This window comes from Trachypithecus francoisi, unplaced genomic scaffold (genome assembly GCF_009764315.1).
Source record: "Trachypithecus francoisi isolate TF-2019V2 unplaced genomic scaffold, Tfra_2.0 Contig00090, whole genome shotgun sequence".
Classification (NCBI taxonomy): domain Eukaryota; kingdom Metazoa; phylum Chordata; class Mammalia; order Primates; family Cercopithecidae; genus Trachypithecus; species Trachypithecus francoisi.
The window spans coordinates 375,304-395,904 of record NW_022680471.1 but is presented as its reverse complement, the minus strand read 5'-3'; the positions used below and the strand labels follow the sequence as shown (position 1 = coordinate 395,904).

The 20,601-nt window shown below is 58.3% G+C and overlaps 1 protein-coding gene and 1 long non-coding RNA gene across 2 annotated transcripts; one reads left to right on the top strand and one right to left on the bottom strand.

Moving 5' to 3' along the window:
* Window positions 1-1,627: 1,627 nt before the first annotated feature.
* On the top strand, window positions 1,628-15,506 carry DNMT3L (DNA methyltransferase 3 like). The gene is made up of 11 exons (XM_033229292.1): window positions 1,628-1,859; window positions 2,174-2,218; window positions 3,424-3,503; window positions 3,586-3,698; window positions 4,443-4,614; window positions 7,089-7,176; window positions 8,594-8,682; window positions 10,284-10,359; window positions 11,028-11,167; window positions 12,823-12,908; window positions 15,278-15,506. The coding sequence occupies exons 1-11, from the start codon at window positions 1,754-1,756 to the stop codon at window positions 15,444-15,446; spliced, it is 1,164 nt and encodes a 387-aa protein (XP_033085183.1). The 5' UTR covers window positions 1,628-1,753; the 3' UTR covers window positions 15,447-15,506.
* LOC117093876 lies at window positions 9,361-20,593 on the bottom strand. Its single transcript, XR_004441295.1, has 9 exons — window positions 19,134-20,593; window positions 15,013-15,713; window positions 14,291-14,972; window positions 14,126-14,184; window positions 13,682-13,895; window positions 11,592-12,674; window positions 11,036-11,125; window positions 10,677-10,785; window positions 9,361-10,277 (listed from the first exon to the last, which is right to left on the bottom strand). It is a non-coding gene; the product is annotated as an uncharacterized LOC117093876 (long non-coding RNA).
* Window positions 20,594-20,601: the final 8 nt, after the last annotated feature.

Here is a 20,601-nt window from a genome sequence, read left to right as displayed (position 1 = left end):
CCCAACACTCCTTACCCACCCCTCAGGTTTCCTTCTCTCCCCCACAGCTGCCCCCCAAACCTGGGGCTCCAGACTGAGCTCCCAAGCCCCTCCTGAACGCCCCTCCCTGTATCCCGCCAAGAGGGCCACCTCCCTGAACACCCCCACCTCCTCACCATCTACCTCCACCCCTACTCACATCCCGACCCACCCTGAGCTCCCTAAGGCCCATCCCCACCCCATTCTCCACCCCTATCCTGCCCTAAAGGGCACTTCCACTGAAATCCCCATCCTTGGCCTCACATCCCCATTCCTACTTTCACCTCGTCCCTACCCTTGCCCTGAACCCCGCCCCCACCCCAGCCCTGCCCCTGAGTGCCCACCCCCACCCTATCATCACCCCCATCCGGCCAGAGGACCACCTCCCCTGAATGCCCCCATCTCCAACTCACCATCCACCCCCACCCCTACTCCCTTCCTAATCCCCCAACCGATCTCCCTAAGCCCCGCCCTCCACCCACCCACCCTGCCCTGAGGGCCACCTCCACTTGATCCTCATCCACCTCCCCCCAGGGGGTGAACTCCACCCAACGCAGAGCCCTGCCCTACCTCCACCCTCCACCCCTCCACCCTCATCCCTTTCCCCACCCGTGCCCCAAAGCCCACCCCATGACCTTCCTAAGCCCCACCTCTGAGCGCCCTGCCCCAACCCCACAGCCACCCCTAGCCTCCACCCCACCCCAAGGGCCCCCCTCTACTGAAACCCCCCTCATCTGCTCCATCCCCAGTCCTCCCATCTCCACCCCTCCCCTGAACCCCGTCCCCACTGAGGTCCCTAAACCCCACCCCTCACTACACCCTGAGGGCCCCATCCTCTGCACCCCAATCCCCCAGCCCTACTGAGCTCTTAACCCACCCCACCTGAGGATTCCCTTTCCCTGCCCCTCCCCCAGCTTCCTAGCTCCCCACCCAAGTGACCCCCAGCAGCTCCTCGCCCCACCCACTGCACACCGGCACTGAAGGGCTGCCCCGCCCCCGCCCCTCCCCGCCCCCGCGGGACACGCCCAGATTCTTCGCCCCCACAGCCTGGTGCCCTCTGACCTCCTGCTGTCCCAGGTGGGCCTGGATCCTTCCAGTTCATTCTTTGCCTGCGCCGTCCCTCGTTCCATGGCCCAGTCCTCCCCGGGGACCCTGAGCCTGGAGGCCCTGGACTGCTGGAACCTTGAGCCCACCAGCTGGCTGTACCCGGAGCCGTGGCAGCAGCCTTGTGAAACCTGTGAGTCTCTTCCACTCCCTGACCGTCCTGCCTTCAAGGGTGCGGCTGGCCAAGACCATCCCCAGGGGTCCCTGCTGAGCCTGGGGGACACTGTGGGTGGCTGGAGCATGGGGATCTCTGAGGGGTCAAAGGCTGGGCCCAGAGGCAAGCAGGGGCTGCAGCGGCCATTGGCCCCCGTCCTCATGAGGCCCCTGCCCTCCCCTTTCTGGGGTGAATTGAACCACCCATCTTCCATGTTGTAGCAGGGCCAGGCAGGCTGGGGGCATGCCTCAGGGGACCCTCGAGCCCCTCTCAGGGCTGGCACTGGCTTTGGCTGTCCTGCCCCTCATCCCTGGGTTGGGCAGGTGGGTGTCACTGTGGGGGTGCAGGTGGCCTGAGCTAGGCAGGGTCTGCTCAGCAAGCTGCTTCCCGTGCTGGGGTGCATCGGGGATCTGCGCAGGGGCTGACGGGTTTCTCACACCTGTGTCCGCGTGTCCTGTGTCCTGACGCGGCACCCCCATGGCGGCCATCCCAGCCCTGGACCCGGAGGCCGAGCCCAGTATGGACGTGATCTTGGTGGGATCCAGTGAGCTCTCAAGCCCCGTTTCGCCCGGGGCAGGCAGAGGTGAGGGCATATCTGCTTATTGGACCAGTCACTTAGGATGATGACCCCAGGCCTGGACGAGGTCTGGAGTTCCAGGCTTCTGAGTATTCATGCCTTATTCAGACACCCAGACTGGGGCGGGAGATTCCCCACCCACAGCCTTCCCCCAGGCATGGGCGTTTAACACACCAAGATAAGGTGGGAGGGCGGGATGGCAGGGGACCTCAGGCTCCTGTGACTTTGGAAAAAGAATGTGTGATGCTCACTTCTGGGCCGATTTTAAATTAAGAGATCAGAGGAAGAAGAAAGGGGCTACTTCTTATCTTCTTTTCCAGATCTTATTGCATATGAAGTCAAGGTTAACCAGCGAAATATAGAAGGTGAGTATTTGCATGCTTGCCCCCACCAGGCAAAAGAGGTGGGGCACAGTGGCTCACACCTATAATCCCAGCACTTTGGGAGAACAAGGTGGGAGGAGCATTTGAGCCCAGGAGTTTGAGACCAGCCTAGGCAACATAGTGAGACTCGGTCTCTACAAAAAAATAAAAATAAAAATTAGCCAGGCATGGTGATGTGCACCTGTAGTCCCAGCTACTCAGGAGGCTGAGGTGGGAGGATTGCTTGAGCTGGGGAGGTCGAGGCTGCAATGAGCTATGATAACACCATGCACTCCAGCCTGGGTGACAGTGGGATCCTGGAAGAAAGCAGTGGACACCACTGTGCCACATGGATCCCTTCTCCCCTCCCAAGGCCCCTGTAGCTTCGTTTAAAGCGTACAGTTCAATGTATTTTAGTTTATTTACAGAGTCAGCAACCATCATCACCATCTAATTTTAGAAGATTTTCATCACCCCCAAAAGAAAACCCATATCTAGTAACAGTCACTCTGAATTCCCCTTCTTGCTTCCCTTCTTTTAACTTTAGGCAACCACTCCCCGACTTTCTCTCAACATGGTTTGCCTTTTCTGGATCCCTTGCATTTCCATATGAATTAGGATCAGCCTGTCACCTCCTGCCAAAAAGCCAGCTGGGATTTTGAGAAGTATCTGCAGATGCCTTTGGGGACTCATGCTATTTTAGCAATATTAATTTTTTTTTTTTTTTTTTTTTGAGACAGAGTCTCACTCTGTCCCCCAGGCTGGAGTGCAGAAGGCATGATCTTGGCTCATAGCAACCTCTATCTACCGGGTTCAAGCAATTCTCCTGCCTCAGTCTCCCAAGTAGCTGGGAATACAGGCACCCATCACCACGCCCCGCTAACTTTTGTATTTTCAGTAAAGACGGGGTTTCACCACGTTGGCCAGGCTGGTCTTGAACTCCTGACCTCAGGTGATTCGCCCGCCTCAGCCTCCCAAAGTGCTGGGATTACAGGCATGAGCCACCGTACTCAGCCAATATTAAGTCTTCCGATCCATGAACATGAGATATCTTTCCATTTTGTTCCATCTTCCTTAGCATCTTTCAACAATGCTTTGCCGTTTTCAGTGTGTAAGCCTCATACTTGTTTGGCTGAATTTATTCCTAAGTCATCCGCTGCATTTGATGGCACTGGGAAAACACGTTGTGTTTTGAATATTTCCTTTAGACATCTGTCTCTGCTGCGGAAGTCTGCAGGTTCACACGCAGCACCCTCTGTTTGAGGGAGGGATGTGCGCCCCATGTAAGGTAGGCAAGGGGACTGGGTGTGACTCCCTCGCGGCCTCAGAGCAGGGATGACACAAGCCAGCCTTGCTTTGCTCCTTCCAAGGACAAGTTCCTGGATGCCCTCTTCCTGTACGACGATGACGGGTACCAATCCTACTGCTCTATCTGCTGCTCCGGAGAGACGCTGCTTATCTGCGGAAACCCCGATTGCACCCGGTGAGGCGAGGGGCCTGCCCGGGACGGTGAAGGGACTGAGGACACACCCATCCTTTCAACTACTCATTCTGGAGTGTGGGTGGATCTTCCTCCCAAATGGATGATTTCCCTGAGAGCTTGTGATTTCTGTCTCAAATGTGTCATTTGGCATAGAGCCCTCAGCGATGGGAGGCGGGTGTCTGCGGTTGGCAATTGTGATTTTTGTTTTCAGTATTGGTATTGCCACATCACTGTGCAGGGGAGCAATGGAAACCCCACACCCCAGGCTGCCAGTCGTGACCGGGGTGACAAGGGGCATGTTCATCCCTCATTCGTTACTTCCCTGCCTCGACTCCCTCCGTGGGCTCCTCCCCTCGGTCCTTCTGGGCCATCCTTGTATTTACAGCACCCCCCCCCCCCGCCTCAAGTTCTCTCCCCCAGCTGGTGTTGCTACATTTGGTTTTGCTGGGAGTCCCTACCCTGTTTCTGCAGGCTCGAGTTTGGGGGCAGACAGGTGCCTGAGGGGCTTCCTTGGATCTGTCATTGCCTGCGAACCCACCTCCCTGTCTTCTGCACCTGGCTCGGCTCCTGTCACTCTGTGTCACTAGGAAGGACCGTGTCCCTCTTCCCAGTCCACCACCTGGTCTTGCCAAAGGGAGCTCCAGTGTGACTTTTCCCTCCAAAACAGGGCTCAGCCCCACCTCCGCCATCCTCGGCATAGGCGGGCTGTCATGTTGGCTGCTGTGGTTTTCTGTTGGACCCTAGATGCTACTGCTTTGAGTGTGTGGATAGCCTGGTCGGCCCCGGGACCTCGGGGAAGGTGCATGCCATGAGCAACTGGGTGTGCTTCCTGTGCCTGCCCTTCTCCCCAAGCGGGCTGCTGCAACGCCGGAGGAAGTGGCGCGGTCAGCTCAAGGCCTTCTATGACCGAGAGTCGGTAAGGAGCCCACGGAGGGGCAGGACCCGGCGGCAGAGGCCCTGGCTTACAGCCTTCCCTCGGTTCCTGCAGCAGAATGCAGGCGCGCCGACGGGCACCACAGCTGCAGGCTTGGGAGCGAACACTCTTTCCTGGCTTCCTCTCTGACAGCAGCTTCCACTCAATGGTGGCTTTGGGTAAACTGCTTTGGCAGTTTTGTTGCTTCCAAGCCTAGGAACGAGGCCCTGGTAGCAGTAGGAGAGGGGCCAGGAGAGGGTGGCTGGCAAGTCCTCAGCACGTCTCGAAGTCCAGTCCTCAGGAGCAAATGCCTGGGCCTATGCTGGCCAGGTGTGGGCCCTTTTGGGAGTCCAGCTGAGAAGCCAGGGGGGGCCGGCAGGAACCGCAGACAAAGGCGGAGAAGGTGGAATTGTGTCCCTCTGAGGGGTACACCCAAGTCCCCAGCCCCGTACCTGTGAATGTGATCTTATTGGGAAATAGGGTTTTTGCAGATTTTAAGAATAGCGAGATGAAATCATTCCAGATCTAGGGTGGGCCCTCAATGCAGCGGCTAGTGTCACTGTAAGAGATTTAGGAAATGGAGACGGGGAAGACAGCCACGTGATGATGGAAGCAGAGACTGGAGTGAGGCATCCACCAGCCACGGGTGCCAGCAGCCCCAGGAGCTGAAGGAAAGGCCTGGCACGTCCTCGCCTGGCGCCTTCTGAGGGAGGCATGCCTGCCGGCACACCTTCACTTCAAAACCTCTGGCCTCCTGAGCTGTGAGAGAATCATTTCTGCTGTGCTAAGTCCCCTGGTCTGTTTTTTATTTTTTTATTTTTGAGATAGTGTTTCGCTCTTGTTACCCAGCCTGGAGTGCAGTAGCACCATCTTGGCTCACTGTAACCTCGGCCTCCCGGGTTCAAGCGATTCTCCTTCCTGCTTCCCGAGTACCTGGGATTACAGGCACCCGCCACCATAACCCACTAATTCTGTACTTTTAGTAGAGATGGGGTTTCATCATGTTGACCGGGCTGGTCTCCAACTCCTGACCTCAAGTGATCCACCTACTTCGGCCTCCCAAAGTGCTGGGATGACACGCATGAGCCATGGGGCCCAGCCCCTCCAGTCTGTTTTAATTTGCAGGCCAGCCATGGGAAGCTCCTACGGAAGGGGTGTGGCCCCCGGTGAGGCAGCCAGCGGGAGCAAGGGACCCCTGAACTGAGCATGAAACCGCACTGGCCTCCAGCTCACATTTGTTAAGATTCAACCAAGTCATCTCTCCCTGCCTAGCAAGCTTCAGCCTGCTCCGATTCGAAGGAAAGGGTCAGATGGGATGGTATTTTATAGGAACAGAGCCTAGCGCTCTGAAAGCTGAGGTCCCTGAGTTTTGGGCCCTGGGGGGCTGGCCCTTTAACAGGGAGCACATGAGGCCAGAGTTGGCTGCCCGCCTGGTCCATCATGTTGGCAAGGTCAGGGCAACCCACAGGGCCTCACCTGTCCCCTAGGCTCACCTCTCCCCGGTATCTCTGGCCTTGGGGCTCTCTTCTCTGAGGTTCTGGAAGCTGCCTGGGTGAGCAAGAACAGCCTGGCTAACATGGTGAAATCACATCTCTATTAAAAATACAAAAATTATTGGTATTGCCACATCACTGTGCAGGGGAGCAATGGAAACCCCACACCCCAGGCTGCCAGTCATGACCGGGGTGACAAGGGGCATGTTCATCCCTCATTCGTTACTCCCCTGCCTCGACTCCCTCCGTGGGCTCCTCCCCTCGGTCCTTCTGGGCCATCCTTGTATTTACAGCTCCCCCCGCCTCAAGTTCTCTCCCCCAGCTGGTGTTACTACATTTGGTTTTGCTGGGAGTCCCTACCCTGTTTCTGCAGGCTCGAGTTTGGGGGCAGACAGGTGCCTGAGGGGCTTCCTTGGATCTGTCATTGCCTGCGAATCCACCTCCCTGTCTTCTGCACCTGGCTCGGCTCCTGTCACTCTGTGTCCCTAGGAAGGACCGTGTCCCTCTTCCCAGTCCACCACCTGGTCTTGCCAAAGGGAGCTCCGGGCGTGGTGGTGGGCGCCTGTAATCCCAGCTACTTGGGAGGCTGAGGCAGGGGAACGCTTGAACCTGGGAACTGGAGGTTGCAGTGAGCTGAGATTGCACCACCGCACTCCAGCCTGGGTGACAGAGCAAGACTCCATCTCAAAGATAAAAATTAAAATTAAAAAAATCAGCAAACCCCTCCACACCTACTGTCTGTTGGCTGGAGACAGCTGGAGGTCAGAGCGGGAGACCAAGGCTGGGGCAGAGGGTGGAGCTGGCCTTCCTCGGGGGCAGTGCTGGTCGGGACAGGCCCAGTCAGGCCTTGGCAGGTGCATCTTAGGTGTGTCTCCGGTGAGTCTCACGTTGAGTGTTCATCCAGGGAAGAATTTTCATTGCATCTCGAGGGCTCTGTAACCAAGTAGCTGGCACCATGCCCTGTTTTGGTTTTTTAATAAATAGGAGAGTCCCCTTGAGATGTTTGAAACCGTGCCTGTGTGGAGGAGAGAGCCAGTCCGGGTGCTGTCTCTTTTTGAAGACATCAAGAAGGGTAAGTCAGTGATGTCCCAAAGACACACATGCAAAGATGCCTCCACACACCTGACTGACTGCCCCTCAGGCCACCCCCCTGGGGTCCCCACACCCTCCCCCAGGCCGGCCAGCTGCTGGTGTCCTGCACCCCTCCCCACGCTGGGCCCATGCTGACCCTGCACTGGGGCCTTTGGAAATCCCACTGTCTTCTGGGCCTCGCAGGCACAGCCGAATCCATGAAAACACTCCCTCTGCTTTGACCGCGTCCATAAGGGATGTGTCCCCCTGGGACACCCATTAATGCCCGCAGTGTCTCAGAGCGGCCTCGTGCGGGAGCACGTATCTGCCCCACGCAGCTGACCAGCAGCCTGATCCCACAGCACCCGCACAGCCTGCCCAAGGTCTTACTCCCAGGCGGGGCTGAGGAAGCCGGGGCCTCCTCCAAGGCCGTTCCAGGGCTCTGCAGCTCACACCAGCTGCAGAGTGGAGTGGACTCCACCGCTCTGTGGATTTCCTAGCCAGAGGTGACATTGCATCCCAGAAATACCTGGTGCTGTAACAGTGCTTGACATCCTTTTTGTTTTGTTTTGTTTGTTTTGAGACGAAGTCTCACTCTGTTACTCAGGCTGGAGTGCAATGGCACGATCTGCTCACTGCAGCCTCCACCCCTCGGGTTCAAGCGATTCTCCTGCCTCAGCCTCCCGAGTAGCTGGGATAACAGCTGCCTGCCACCACGCCCAGCTAATTTTTGTATTTTTAGTAGAGATGGGGTTTCACTATGTTGGCCACGCTGGTGTTGAACTCCTGACCTCAGCTAATCCATCCGCCTTGGAATCCCAAAATGCTGGAATTTACAGGCTTGAGCTTCTGTGCCTGGCCATGCTTGACGTTCTTAAATCAATATGTGGCGATGTTTGCTTGTTTAGCTTGTTACGAGACAAAAACCTCCATCCTTAATCCTCCTGCCACGTCATTAAAAAGATAAAGTTGGGTGGGGTGCAGTGGCTCATGCCTGTAATCCCAACACTTTGGGAGACTGAGGTGGTTGGATCATTTGAGGTCAGGAGCTGGAGATCAGCCTGGCCAACATGGTGAAAACCCGTCTCTACTAAAAATACAAAAAAATTAGCTGGGCGTGGTGGCGGGGTGCCCGTAGTCCCAGCTACTCAGGAGGCTGAGGCAGGGGAATCGCTTGAACCTGGGAGGCGGAGGTTGCAGTGAGCCGAGATTGCACCATTGCACTCCAGCCTGGGCAACAGAACAAGACTCCACCTCAGAAACAACAACAAAAATATAAAGTTGGCTCCTTAATGGTAGGAGGGTCCTCCGATCAGCCGTCAGCCTTGGGTCCTCCGATCAGCCGTCAGCCTTTTCAAGTCCCTGTAGGGGCACAATCCACGCTCACCTTCTGGGCCTTCTGGTCTCTCCCCATCCAGAGCTGACGAGTTTGGGCTTTTTGGAAAGCGGTTCTGACCTGGGACAGCTGAAGCATTTGGATGATGTCACAGACACAGTGAGGAAGGATGTGAGTACCGCCGCGCACTCTCGGACGCTGCACTGGGAGCAGGGGTGCGAGCTTCCTCAGAGGAAATGTCAAGGATGAGGTGGGCAAGGAGGCGGCGCCAGGGCCTGGGAGGAGTCCCGAACACACGGGGGCCTCTCGGCTGGGATTACAGGCACCCGCCACCACGCCCAGCTAATTTTTTGTATTTTTTAGTAGAGACGGGGTTTCACCATATTGGTCAGGCTGGTCTTGAACTCCTGACCTCAGATGATCAACCACCTTGGCCTCCTAAAGTACTCGGATTGTAGGCATTAGCCACCGTGCCCAGCCATTAATTTTTATTTAAGAAGAAGGACAAAGTGAGGGCCATCACTGTTAATGAAGCCAGCGTTGCTCACAGCCTCCCCTTGGTCACTTTTTGGGACTCAAGGGCAACCCTTGTCGCGTCTGTGTCCAGGCAAGATTGTTGAGTGGCTGTGTTTTGTCTTCTTCCAGCTTGGCCATGGAACAGCCTGGTCACTGGTGCTCTGCGGGGGCTGTTTCTGTTCAGCAGGGAAGGCTCTGCCCTTACCGTTAGCTCCTGGAGGGCTGTGGACGGCGCCTGCCGTGTTCACGGATGACAGTCTGTGCATTGGGTTGGGCCTCCCAGGACTGGTTCTCCAAGGGCAATGGGATGACAGACAGAAAAACCAAATTCTGCCAAAGTATTTAAATAGGTTTATTCTGAGCCAGTAAGAGGGACCATGGCCTGGGAAACAGTCTTAAGAGATCCGGAGGAAGTGCACCCGAGGCGGTCAGTAACAGTTTTGGTTTTATACATTTCAGGGAGATGGGAACTGCAGGTAGAATCAGAAATCAGTACACGGGCCAGGCACGGTGGCTCACGCCTGTAATCCCAGCACTTTGGGCTCAGGAGTTCAAGACCACCTGTGGTCCCAGCTACTGGGGGGCTGAGGCTGGAGGATTGCTTGAGCCCAGGAGGTGGAGGTTGCAGTGAGCCGAGATCTCGCCAATGCACTACAGCCTGGGTGACAGAGTGAGACCCCATCTCAAAAAATTCAATCAATCAATCCAATCAATACATAGGTGTGCACTGGTTCAGCCCCAAAAGGCGGGCTATCTTGAAGCTTACATTAGGGATTCTTTAGTTGGCAGTTGGATGAAAGAGTTAAGCTTTGCCTGAAAACTCGGAGTCAGTAGAAAGGAATGCTTGAGTTAAAATAAGGTCTGCTGTCTGTCGTGTGACGCCATGGCAGAGCTATAATATACCGGCTCAAAAACACCCATTCCACAAGCTTTTGTGGTTGGTAAGCCGTGATTCCCCCACGCTCCTTAGAAAGGAATTTGAGCAAGAAAAGATAAAGGCAGAGTTCAGTCCCCAAACGCGTGGCACAGTCTTCACCTCAGATCCGGAGCGTTCTCCACTGGGCTCCAGGCAGGCAGCCCCTGAGGCTGGTGGTGGCTGGGGATGGCTCTGCCCTAGTGGGCTCCACTCCTCGGCTTGCCCTGGCCTGTGGGCCCTGCGAGCTGAGCAGGGTCGGCCCTGGGGACATGTCGTGCTGCCGTATGCGACTTTGCCCACTGCTGCTGCCTCTCGGTGCCCACGCCCGTCTGTCCTGCAGGTGGAGGAGTGGGGGCCCTTCGATCTCCTGTACGGCGCCACACCTCCCCTGGGCCACACCTGCGACCATCCTCCCAGTGAGTGACGCTTCAGTCCTGACACCCTGACCCCACCACCCCCGTCTCCTCTCCTCTTTCCCCACTCCTCCATGCCAGGGCAGAAACTGCAAATTGTCAGCATTTTTCAAAAGCAGCTTTGTTGAGGCACCACTGACACAGTAAGTTGCACACATTCAGTGTGTCCGACTGGAGGAGTTCTGAGCTAGCTCCACACCCATGCACCCCTCATCATGAGCAACAGAGTAAGTGTCCCTGTCACTCAGGCTTCCCTGTGCCCCCCAAGCCTCCTGCTGACCCCGTGCAGTCCCTAGCGTGCCCACGTCACTGCAGCTCACATATCCTCTGGAGCTTCCTCTAAAAGGCAGTATTTGTGCCACGGCACACGCCCTGCGTCTGCGCCTCCTTTGGGGTTGCCTGTCTGTCTCTTCCCAACTCTGGGCCTGCCTGGGGGAGGAGGGGTCCTCGCACCTCCGTGGCCCCAGCACTGAGCAGGGCTCCATTGCTGCTGGAGGAACAGGGGCAGGGGACCCCTCAGACCCAGGCCAGTGCATCCCATAGACCCCCTCGGTCCTGCTCTCATGCCACAGTTTCCTTAGGCCCCTGCCCAGATGCACCTGAACAGCACCCCGCCACTACCAGCCCTTGCCCCCGGACCCCCCTCAGCCCTGCCCCCTCACCCCCTCCAGGCTGGTACCTGTTCCAGTTCCACCGGCTCCTGCAGTACGCGCGGCCTGGGCCGGGCAGCCCCAGGCCCTTCTTCTGGATGTTCGTGGACAATCTGGTACTGAACAAAGAAGACCAGGACGTTGCCTCTCGCTTCCTGGAGGTGTGTGCGGGCTGCGTGGGCCTCCCTCTACCCCTGCCACGTGAGGGAGGGGCTCTTCGGGTGGCGCTCAGTCTACACCCCAGGCTCCAGGCCTGGAACCCTGCGGTCCCTGGTTTCCAGGTGTGCACAGGGCCCAGCTGTGCAGTCCAGGCAGGGACCGTGGTGCCTGGGACACGACCCCCTTCGAGGAGAGCCTTGGAGGGCAGTCCCACCTCACACTACTCCTGTGCTCACAGAACACGGCCTTGGGGGCTCACCTCCTGCTGCCGCCCCTCAGTCTCCACACACACATGTGCACATCACACACACTCACAGGTAAAACACACACCACAGTGCACATGTGCACACAGTCACTGTACACAGGCACCACACACGGACACACTTACCACATACACACAGGCACGCTACGTGCACGCATACTCACCACACACACGCGCACACAGCCTTCTCTTCACACGCCTGAATCCTGATTGTCAGAGCAGCCACTTTTGGGCTCAGTTGACGGGTCCCCTCTGGGACTGACGGGCCGGGTCAGGGTTGGGGAGGGACGGCCACACCTCGGCCACACCTCAGCCACATGAGACAGGCGGGAGAGGTTCAGGAGGGGAAAGTTCCTCGTGCTCTCAGGTTCCATGGAGGGGCTACAACCAGCGGGGGCCCCACCCACCGAGTGGGCAGCATCTGTGGGCTGGAGCCTTTGCTGCGGGTCCAGGCAGGGTCGAGGTTCCCTTGGTGCTGGAATCTCATGGAGTGGCGGGAATGCAAACCCAGCCATTGGGAAGGGGAGCAAATGCCATGAGCTGAAAATCACAAGATCTGTGCTTTTAGAACAGGAGACTTTGCTTCTGTAAAGGGACACAGCCTGCAAGGCCCTGTCCCCCAGGCTGGGAAGCGTAGCCTCTCCCAAGACCAGAGGAGCCAGGAGGAGGCACTTCGAAGGGGAGGGAAGCTGGGGCAGGAGCTCCGTGCTGACCGGGTTGGCTAAACCTGTGCGGCAGGTTATTCACGAAGGGGGTCCTGCTGCATGCGTACTGAACAAACATGCATGTAACATACGACCTATGTTCACTCTGGGGTGGAGTCTTAACACGTCAGTGTGTCGCAAGGAGGCCCTAAACCTCAGAGGTCTTCTCGGAACACGAAGGCACTCAAGGCGGGGCCTCTGTAAACCAGCCAGAGCCGGTCCATGGTCGGGGGTCCCTTATCAGGAGGTGGTTCCTGAAGTCAGGCTTCTGCCCAGTCAGAGCTGTGGTCATGGCTGTGGAACGTGGTCAGTTGGCGTCTGTGGGTGGATGAGCTGCAGTCATTTGAATCTTGCTCATTGCTGGGCCAGTGTGTGTTTAGCTGCTGGAGAAAAAGCAGCTGTGGCGTGAGGGCAGAATCCGTCCTCTCAGTGTAGGGTACAAGGCTGACCCTTGCCTGGCGTGGTCTGAGGTCCTGTGTGTAATTTGATATCTTATTGCCACAGAGTCTGTTCTGTTGGTTTAAAATAATTCATCAGCTTTTTCTGCCAAGGTGATTTATAAGAAAAAGGGACGTAGGGAACACAGTCGGGCTAGAAAGTCCGTTGACCACTCAGGGCCATTGGCAGCTGAGGCCAGGGCGCCCATGGGGGGCGCTTACCCCTGACCCACGGCCGACCCTCCCACCCCCAGATGGAGCCAACCACCATCCCAGATGTCCGCGGCGGATCCCTACAGAATGCTGTCCGCGTGTGGAGCAACATTCCAGCCATAAGGAGGTATTTCCCGGGCAGCCACAAGTGTTCAGGGTCAAGGGGGACGTGGACCCAGAGCGGAGTTCACCAAGGAAATGGGGTCTGTCTAACAGAACCAAACCCAGAGCAGCCTCTGTGCCCCAGTGGGACTGCGGTCGGCCTCCAGGGCCACCCTGAGACCCTCAAGGCACTGAAGCCCAAAGACGCCCCTTTCCCCTTGGAGACCTTCTCCAGCACTGGCTCTCAGCTTCTCAGGGTCCAGCCCCTGGACACCCATACGTGCCACAGCGGCCTGGCCCTGGATTAGCTGCAGCCCCCAGGCTTTCACTCCGTGTGGTCTCCCCACCTCCCTTGCACACCCATAAGCTCATGCGTGCTCACACTCAGCCACACTCACACGACTCACTTGCACGCTTATCCACACACCTGTGTGCTCATGTGCACACACCCACAGTCATTCCCACGGTCACGTTCATCCACATGCCCACATGCTCCATCAGTCACATGCTCACACAAGCACACTCATGACTAGCATGTGCATGTCACATGTGCTCACAATCACACAGGCACACACGCATCAGTCTCACACCCACCCACATGCTTGCACCCCCCATGGTGCACTCCTGGGCTGCCCTCCCCACCTTTTGGGGCCTTGAACACACAGCCCTGCCCCACATGGCCTCTGCTGCTGAGCACCCCCTCCTGCTGCCCCCACCCCCCTTGACAGCCTTCCCAGGCAGCCCAGACCTCACACCCTCCAGCTGACCGCCCGTCCATCCCCTCACTCCCACACTCACCTGGCGTGCCTCGCTCATACGGGCATTCGTGTGGAACGAGCGCTTTCTGGCTCAGCTGAGTCATGTCTCCTCCTGCCTGAGAGTGAGTTCTGGAAACTTATTCCCTCTCACCTCTCAGGTTCCCGCATTCTCCCATGTCACCACCATGGCACAATCCTGTTGCCTGGCACCTGCCAAGGCGTGGCGCCCGCAGGTCCTGCTGGCCTGGCCTCCCCTGGATTTGAGTTTGGGAGGGGCTGAGCTGAAGCACTTTGCCAGATGCTTTCTCTTCAGAAGCCCTCTCAGCTACATGCTGTACTTCCCACAACCTCCCCCTCACCCTAAGCCTGCTCCCCCCACGTCACTTCCCTGGAGGCCGGACCAGGCTCTGTGGGGCTGGGTGAGCAGGGCTGAAGGTGAGGGCAGACCCAGCAACACCTGTGTGCATTATAGGCTGTGCCTCACCTGCTGCCTGTTCCCGGAGGCTCCTTGGCCCCCGGAGGCTCCATGCGTCCACGCAGCAGCTAGAGAACAGCACCTCATCAGGGTTCTTATGTGGCAGGTGTAGCCAGACCCAGGGTTGCAAGGCTCCTCCACCAAAGGCACCTCCCTCCGCTCCAGTGGCCACACCTGTGGCGCCTGCGGGCTTGGGCCATGGGCTGGCAGCTGCTTCTTCCCAGGCCCCCTTTCTGAGCGAGGCCCCACAGAGCTCCTCACAGGGTTTCCAGGGCTGGATGCACCTGAGCCGTGATCCTGGGGTCACCTGGTTCCCAGAAGGAGGCTGGCAGCTCCTTCCCACAGGTTTCCCTCCAAGGCTCCCGGGTGTCTCAACAGTGACGTGAGATACCCACTCACTGAAAGAGAAATCATTTTGCAGAGGTGGCCACCATCACCCCCAGGATGGTTAAGGACAGTCCCCACTGCCCTGGGGAGGGTGCCTGAGGAGGAGGGGGACACTGTATCTGGCACTTCACTCGCAGCCTTCACCCCGAAATAAACTGAGAAATGTTCCTGGCCTCCAGTCGGGTGGCTGGGAGCACGAGAGGGGGTGTTGGTGCCTAGTCTGCAAAGCCCATCCTCCCCAAGCACTCCTCACACAGCAGAGGCTGGCAGAGGACCTTTTCCTCTCCGCACCTGCCCTCCTGCGCTCAGGGCTCAGACTTCCGGCACAGGTAGCCCCAGGAACCCAGGGGACAGCCTTTGTGATACAATTCCCTGGGAATGGTTGCTGACTCTGCAAGGGTTTGGCTAACTTTTGCCTGGAGTCCTGTCCTTTCCTCTGTGGGGAGGCTGCCCAGGATGGTGACATCCTCTAGCGATGGCCCTGGAGCTTGCTGTTCACACGGAGTCACCCCCCAGCCTGTTTCCCAGGGGACCAGCCCCCTGCCAGGGGGAGGCCGGAGGCAGGGGAGTTGTCTGGTCTCCTGCTGCTCAGTACACCTCCGTGAGAAAAACTCCCAGAATCGGGTGGGGGTTCCAGGGCGTCTTAGGCGCCTGGGACAACTGAGAGGCAGGCTGTTCCCCTCACCCCCTTGAGGCGATTCCTTCCCAGCCGCGTCTCTGGGCCCGCCTGGGGGGCACTGCGCTTGCTCATAGCCTTCCCTCCCCTCCTCTCAGCAGCAGGCAGTGGGCTCTGGTTTCGGAAGAAGAATTGGCCCTGCTGACACAGAACAGGCAGAGCTCGAAGCTCGCGGCCAAGCAGCCCGCCAAGCTGGTGAAGAACTGCTTTCTCCCCCTAAAAGAATATTTCAAGTATTTTTCAACCGAACTCACTTCCTCTTTATAAATGAGTCACTATACTGTGAAAAGGGAAAAAAAGACTTTTCCTAGAACAAAGGCGGCTTTCTTCACATTGTCTCTTTCCTCTTCACATTATTGTTTTATTGCTCGTCTTCGGTTTTTGCATCGTCACTGCAGACCCACGTTCCGTTGGGTTCTGGAGACTCAGGGTCTCTCCCCCATCACGCTGGCTCATGGGGCGGAGGCTCCCGCCGCTGTGCACAGGACCACACATGGTGGTACGCGCTGTACTTCCCGAAAGCATTTCTGTGTTCTAGTTGAGAAGTTCAAGTGTATTTATTATAAGATAGTTATTGGTCACGTCTGGTGTTTTATGTATAGGCACAGCCATCTGTCATCCTGCAGGGCATGGGGTGGAGGCCAGAAGTGAGCAGGAGGCGTCTTTGGAACGCCTGTGCCCTGTCCTGCATGATGCACTTTCTGCTGGGGCCTTCCCCATGAGACCGCTGTTTGCTTTCATAGAGAAAACCACGCACCCTGATTGTAGCTGCACCAAACGGCCTGGACCTTTGCAAAGTACAGGACCTCAGCCTTGGCAGGCAAAGGAGGGACCTGCTGAACAGACGGTGTGGAGGCCAAGGCCAGATCCACACACAAAGGATGTCACGTTTGGGTCCTACCCCAGGTGGTACTGATTGCAAAAAGCAGGGCTCCTCCTGGCCCTCTGCAGTTTGAGTCTGAGTGAGGATCAACCCAGCAGAAAGCTCTGCCTCAGGCTGGGCTCAAATCACGGGAAATGAATCCTACAGGGGAACTTTGGGGTCTGCACTGGGGCTATTAGCGGTAGGTAAAATGCTTTGTGGAAGAAAGGTCAGAAGGGGGCCCTAGGAAGGTTAACAATGTGTATCTGGAAGTAAATAGAAGCCTTCACTTCAATTAACATGACTGGATGCCTCTCCTATCTTGGGACAGTCCTGGATGCCTACGACACAGGTCTCACATCCAGGGATGAATTTAGCGAGCTCTGTAATGACCCCGGGGTTCCTGAAGCCACAGAGGGAGAACAGGTGAGGGCATCCAAGTGCAAATGAGCCCTCTGGGGAAGCCGTGCTGACATGAGCTCTAGCTGAAGCCATCGTGAACCCATGAGCACGGGCCAGGCAGGGTGGTGAGAGCTCCAGACAGGGCGGGCTGCGCTCAGGCTGCATCCACCCAGGGAACCAGTGTCATGGGCCCAACATCACTCATGTTCAGTTTCTGTGAGGGTTGCTTCAAAGCAGGGGCCCACGGTGCTGGGAGAGGCTTTCTGCCACCCAGAATGCACTTTCCTCCTTTTGTTCTCTCCCCAACACTCAGAACTGTCCACACCACCTTGAGATTCTCTGTGTATTTTATTTTAAGTTTTTATGTTTTGAGACAGGGGCTCGCTCGTCTCCCAGGCTGGAGTGCAGTGGCACAACCATAGCTCACTGCAGCCTCCATCTCCTGGTCTCAAGAGATCCTCCAGCGTCAGCCTCTGGAGTAGCTGGGACTACAGGTGCGTGCCACCATGCCCGGCTAATTTTTAAAAATTATTGGTAGAGATGGGGTCTTGCTCTGTTGCTCAGACTGGTCTCAAACTCCTGGGCTTCAAGTGATCCTCCCACCTTGGCCTCCCTAAGTGTTGGAATTAAAGATGTGAGCCACTGTGCCCGGCCCTCCCTCCAGGTATTTTAATTTTACACACAGGACCTGCACCATGATCCCGTGCTCAGCCGAACAATAACCCTCCAAAAGATGCCCATGTCCCCATTCCCGGATACTGTGAATGTTACCTCATGTGGCAAAGGAAGGACTTTGCTGACGGGATTAAATTGAGGTGGGAGGCCTCCCTGGATCATCCAGGTGGGTTGTATCTGTCATCCCAAAGGTCCTCATAAGAGAGGGGCAAAGTGAGGCTTGACCACACAGAGGAGAAGCCACATGGCCACTGAGGCAGAGACTGGAGCAAAGCACAGGGATGCCTGGGCCACCTGGAGCTGGGAGAGGCAGGTAGGATGCTCCCCTAGCGCCTCCACCAGGCAGCCTTCCACCCTCCAGGGCTGAGAGAGAAGAGATTGCTGTTGTTTTGAGCCAGCAAGTGTGAGGTGATTAGCTCCCAGTGCCCACAGGAAACGAACCTACTGTCATGCACCACATAACCACCTTTGGTCAACAAGCAATGCCACAGTGCTCCCATATCACAACGCGGTATTTTTACTGCACCTGTTCTATGTTTAGATGGCTTTAGATACACAAATACCAGTGAGTCACAGCTGCCTACGCTGTTCAGCGCAGTCACCTGCCATGCAGGCTTGTGGTCCGGGAGCAGCAGGCTGTGACATACAGCCTCGGCGTGTAGCGGGCTGTGCCACCCGGGTCGGTGTGTGCACTCTGTGTTCACACAAGGACAACATCACCTAAGGATGCACTTCTCACAAGGAATGTATCCTTTTGATACATATGACTGTATCAAACGTATGAACGTATGACTGTACACCGGAAGAGAAAAGATCTTCGTCGGACCAAGAGTGGAGCTCTCAGCATCAGCAGATGCCCATGCTGTCAAACGCAGGTTGCTGTGCCAGACCCCAAAGGGACCAGGGCCTGGAGGTGCATCAAGACAGAGATCAGAAGACCCCCGCGCCCTCCCAAGGGCAGAGCAGGGCGGCCTGGGGCTAGGGGCATCCGGCAGCTGCTTCCTGCTTAAGCACTATGACTTGTACCCAGAGCCTCGAACCCCAGGCTGCACAAACACGATTCCTGCTTGGTTCCCAGTTGGCCCTGGACACTGCCAAGGGGCCTTCTCTCCACGCCCCTAGAACAAAAGCCTATCCTGCCGGTCCAAGAAACAGTCACGGTTGAGGGGGAAAATGAAAACCTTCCTTTGACTACAGGAAACTTCCCAAGGGTTTTTCTGTTTCTTCATCTAAACCCCTCTGCGTGTCGTGACCCATGTGCCGGTGTGCTGTGTGTGTTCACCGCAACAACCCCGCATTCACGTATATGTTACAGGTCAGGGGATGCAGGCACCAAGGGGCTAAGGAACTTGCTGAGGTCACACAGCTCCGGGGCTGGGATCTGAACCAGCCACCGCTTACCGTTGTCTCCGAGGCACCTGGGCTGGTCCTGGCGCCCTCCCCCGCGGCCTCCCCTTCTGGCCCCTGCCCCCTGCCTGGCTGTGCCCTCCACACGGAGTCCCCTCTCTTGGGGGGACCTGCCCGCAGCACTTGGCTTGCTGGGGTCTCCGGCGTCTGCTCAGGAAGCAGAGCCTGGACCTGCCCCCTCGGCCACAGCACGGCGGGCCCTGCGGTGTCGGCCCCTCTCCCACCGTCCCCCGTCGGCGCTGGGGGGCTGCCGGGTCTGGACCTACCGACGGGGCACCTTCCCTTCGCCGCCGCGGATGACCGGCCGCGCTCTTGGGAGACCTTAATTTGGGAGGCTCTGCTCCTCCAGGACCCATTCCCATCCTCCCACAGCCTCCACGCGGTATCCGGGGACTGTTCCCCTCCCCGCAATCCGGCGGGATTCAGGTGCGCCCAGCCCCGGGGGTGCAGCGCTTGGCCCGGCGTCAGCTAATCAGCGCGGCGCAGCCCCGGACCTCAGCCGCAGGTCCAGAGGCGCACGGAGCCCGGCCGGTCAATCCGGGAGGGCCTCCGGAAGGAGGTGGCGCTGCCCGCAGCCCGCCCGCCCGGCTCACCTGCGCCCACCTCACCTGCCGGGCGATGCGGCCCCTAGCAGCAGCCGCCCGCCCGGGGGAGAGGAACCTCAGCCCCCAACATCGCGACCCCTCCAGCCTCGCCGGTCCTAGCAGGCGTCCCTGAGCGTGTTCCGGGAAGCGCACGTCCACGCTGGCGCTGCACCGGGTTTTTTGGCTCCAGGGACGGGACTCGTCCTAAAGAGTCCGGCTCAGATGGGATTACGCGCCCCACCTCACCCGTGTGCTGACCGTCGGTGCCTCCACCCTGCGCGCCGCGGGCCCTGCGCAGCCCTTCCCGCCGGAAGGCAGGTGGCCCCCGTCCCGCCCCTCCCAGGCGCGCGATTTTAAATCCCCCCAACCCCCATCTCTCAGCTTGACCTGGGAGGGGGAAGCCGCCCGGCTTCAGGGCTTCCTGCGCCCCCGCCGCCCTCCCTGCTCTTCCCCGCCGCAGTCCCCCTACCCCCCCCCCCAGTCCGTCTCTTCCGCCTTCTTATTTTGTGCCTGGGCTCTCTGCTCCGCAAAAATGTTGACTTCCACGGGCAGAAGTTTCAGAATTTTTTTTAAAGCTTTTGTCCACGGCGTTCTCTACATCTTGGTTGAAGGAATGGCAGCCTGCGGGGTGCCGTCTGTGACCCCCGTCTCCGGGCGCTTCTCGCCTCCTCCGCGCGCAGGAGGCAGTGGGGATCCGAGCCTCAGACCAGAAGCGGTGTCTCCGGGAGGAGGGTGCCCCGCTGCCCTGTCCAGCAGCCTCACCCAGGCCCTTCTGGGGCTGCCTCTGCAGAAAGGGAGTCACGTCCCCTCTGGGCCCCACCTGGCTTGCGGGGATCAGGGAGGGAGGGCGGGGTGGGCTGGGCGCGGTGGGAAGGGAGCAGAGTCCAACCCTCGGTTACGTGGCGCAGCCTTTCCCAGACCAGCTGCCCCAGACTCCAGGTCAGACGCCACTGCCAAGGCTGACCAGCCCTGGGCCGCAAGGCTGCCTCGGTTTCTCGGCGGGGACTCCTCAGAGCCAGTGTTAGGCAAATAGGCTGCGCCAGCGCCCTTCAGACCCCTCAAAGGCTAGGGGAGCTAGGCCAGGTCGGGGAGGGCTAGGGCTGGCCCAGTGGGTAGAGCCCGCCCACTTTCCCTTCCTCCTTCCATTCATGCATTCATTCATTCAATCATTCATTCCGCAGCAGTCGCTGAGCTCACTCGCCTAAGTCCTGGAGATCATCCGAGCGCAGCAGGCCAGGGGCCCGGCGCTCTCCCAGCGTGGGGGCCTGGGTCCCCGGACTCCTCCTTCGGGAGGGCCGCAGGACCCGCGCATTCTGCGCCGCGAGGGGAACGGCCCTTGCCTCCCACGGTCCCCTCCCCCGCCACCGGCTCCCGCAGCACCCCTGGCCACCTTCCTCCCGGGTACTCCCCACCCCTGCGCTTCCCGGGGCACCTACGGCGCCCAGGCCCGCGTCCAAGCAGACGGGCCGACCTGCCTCTGTCCCTCCTCAGG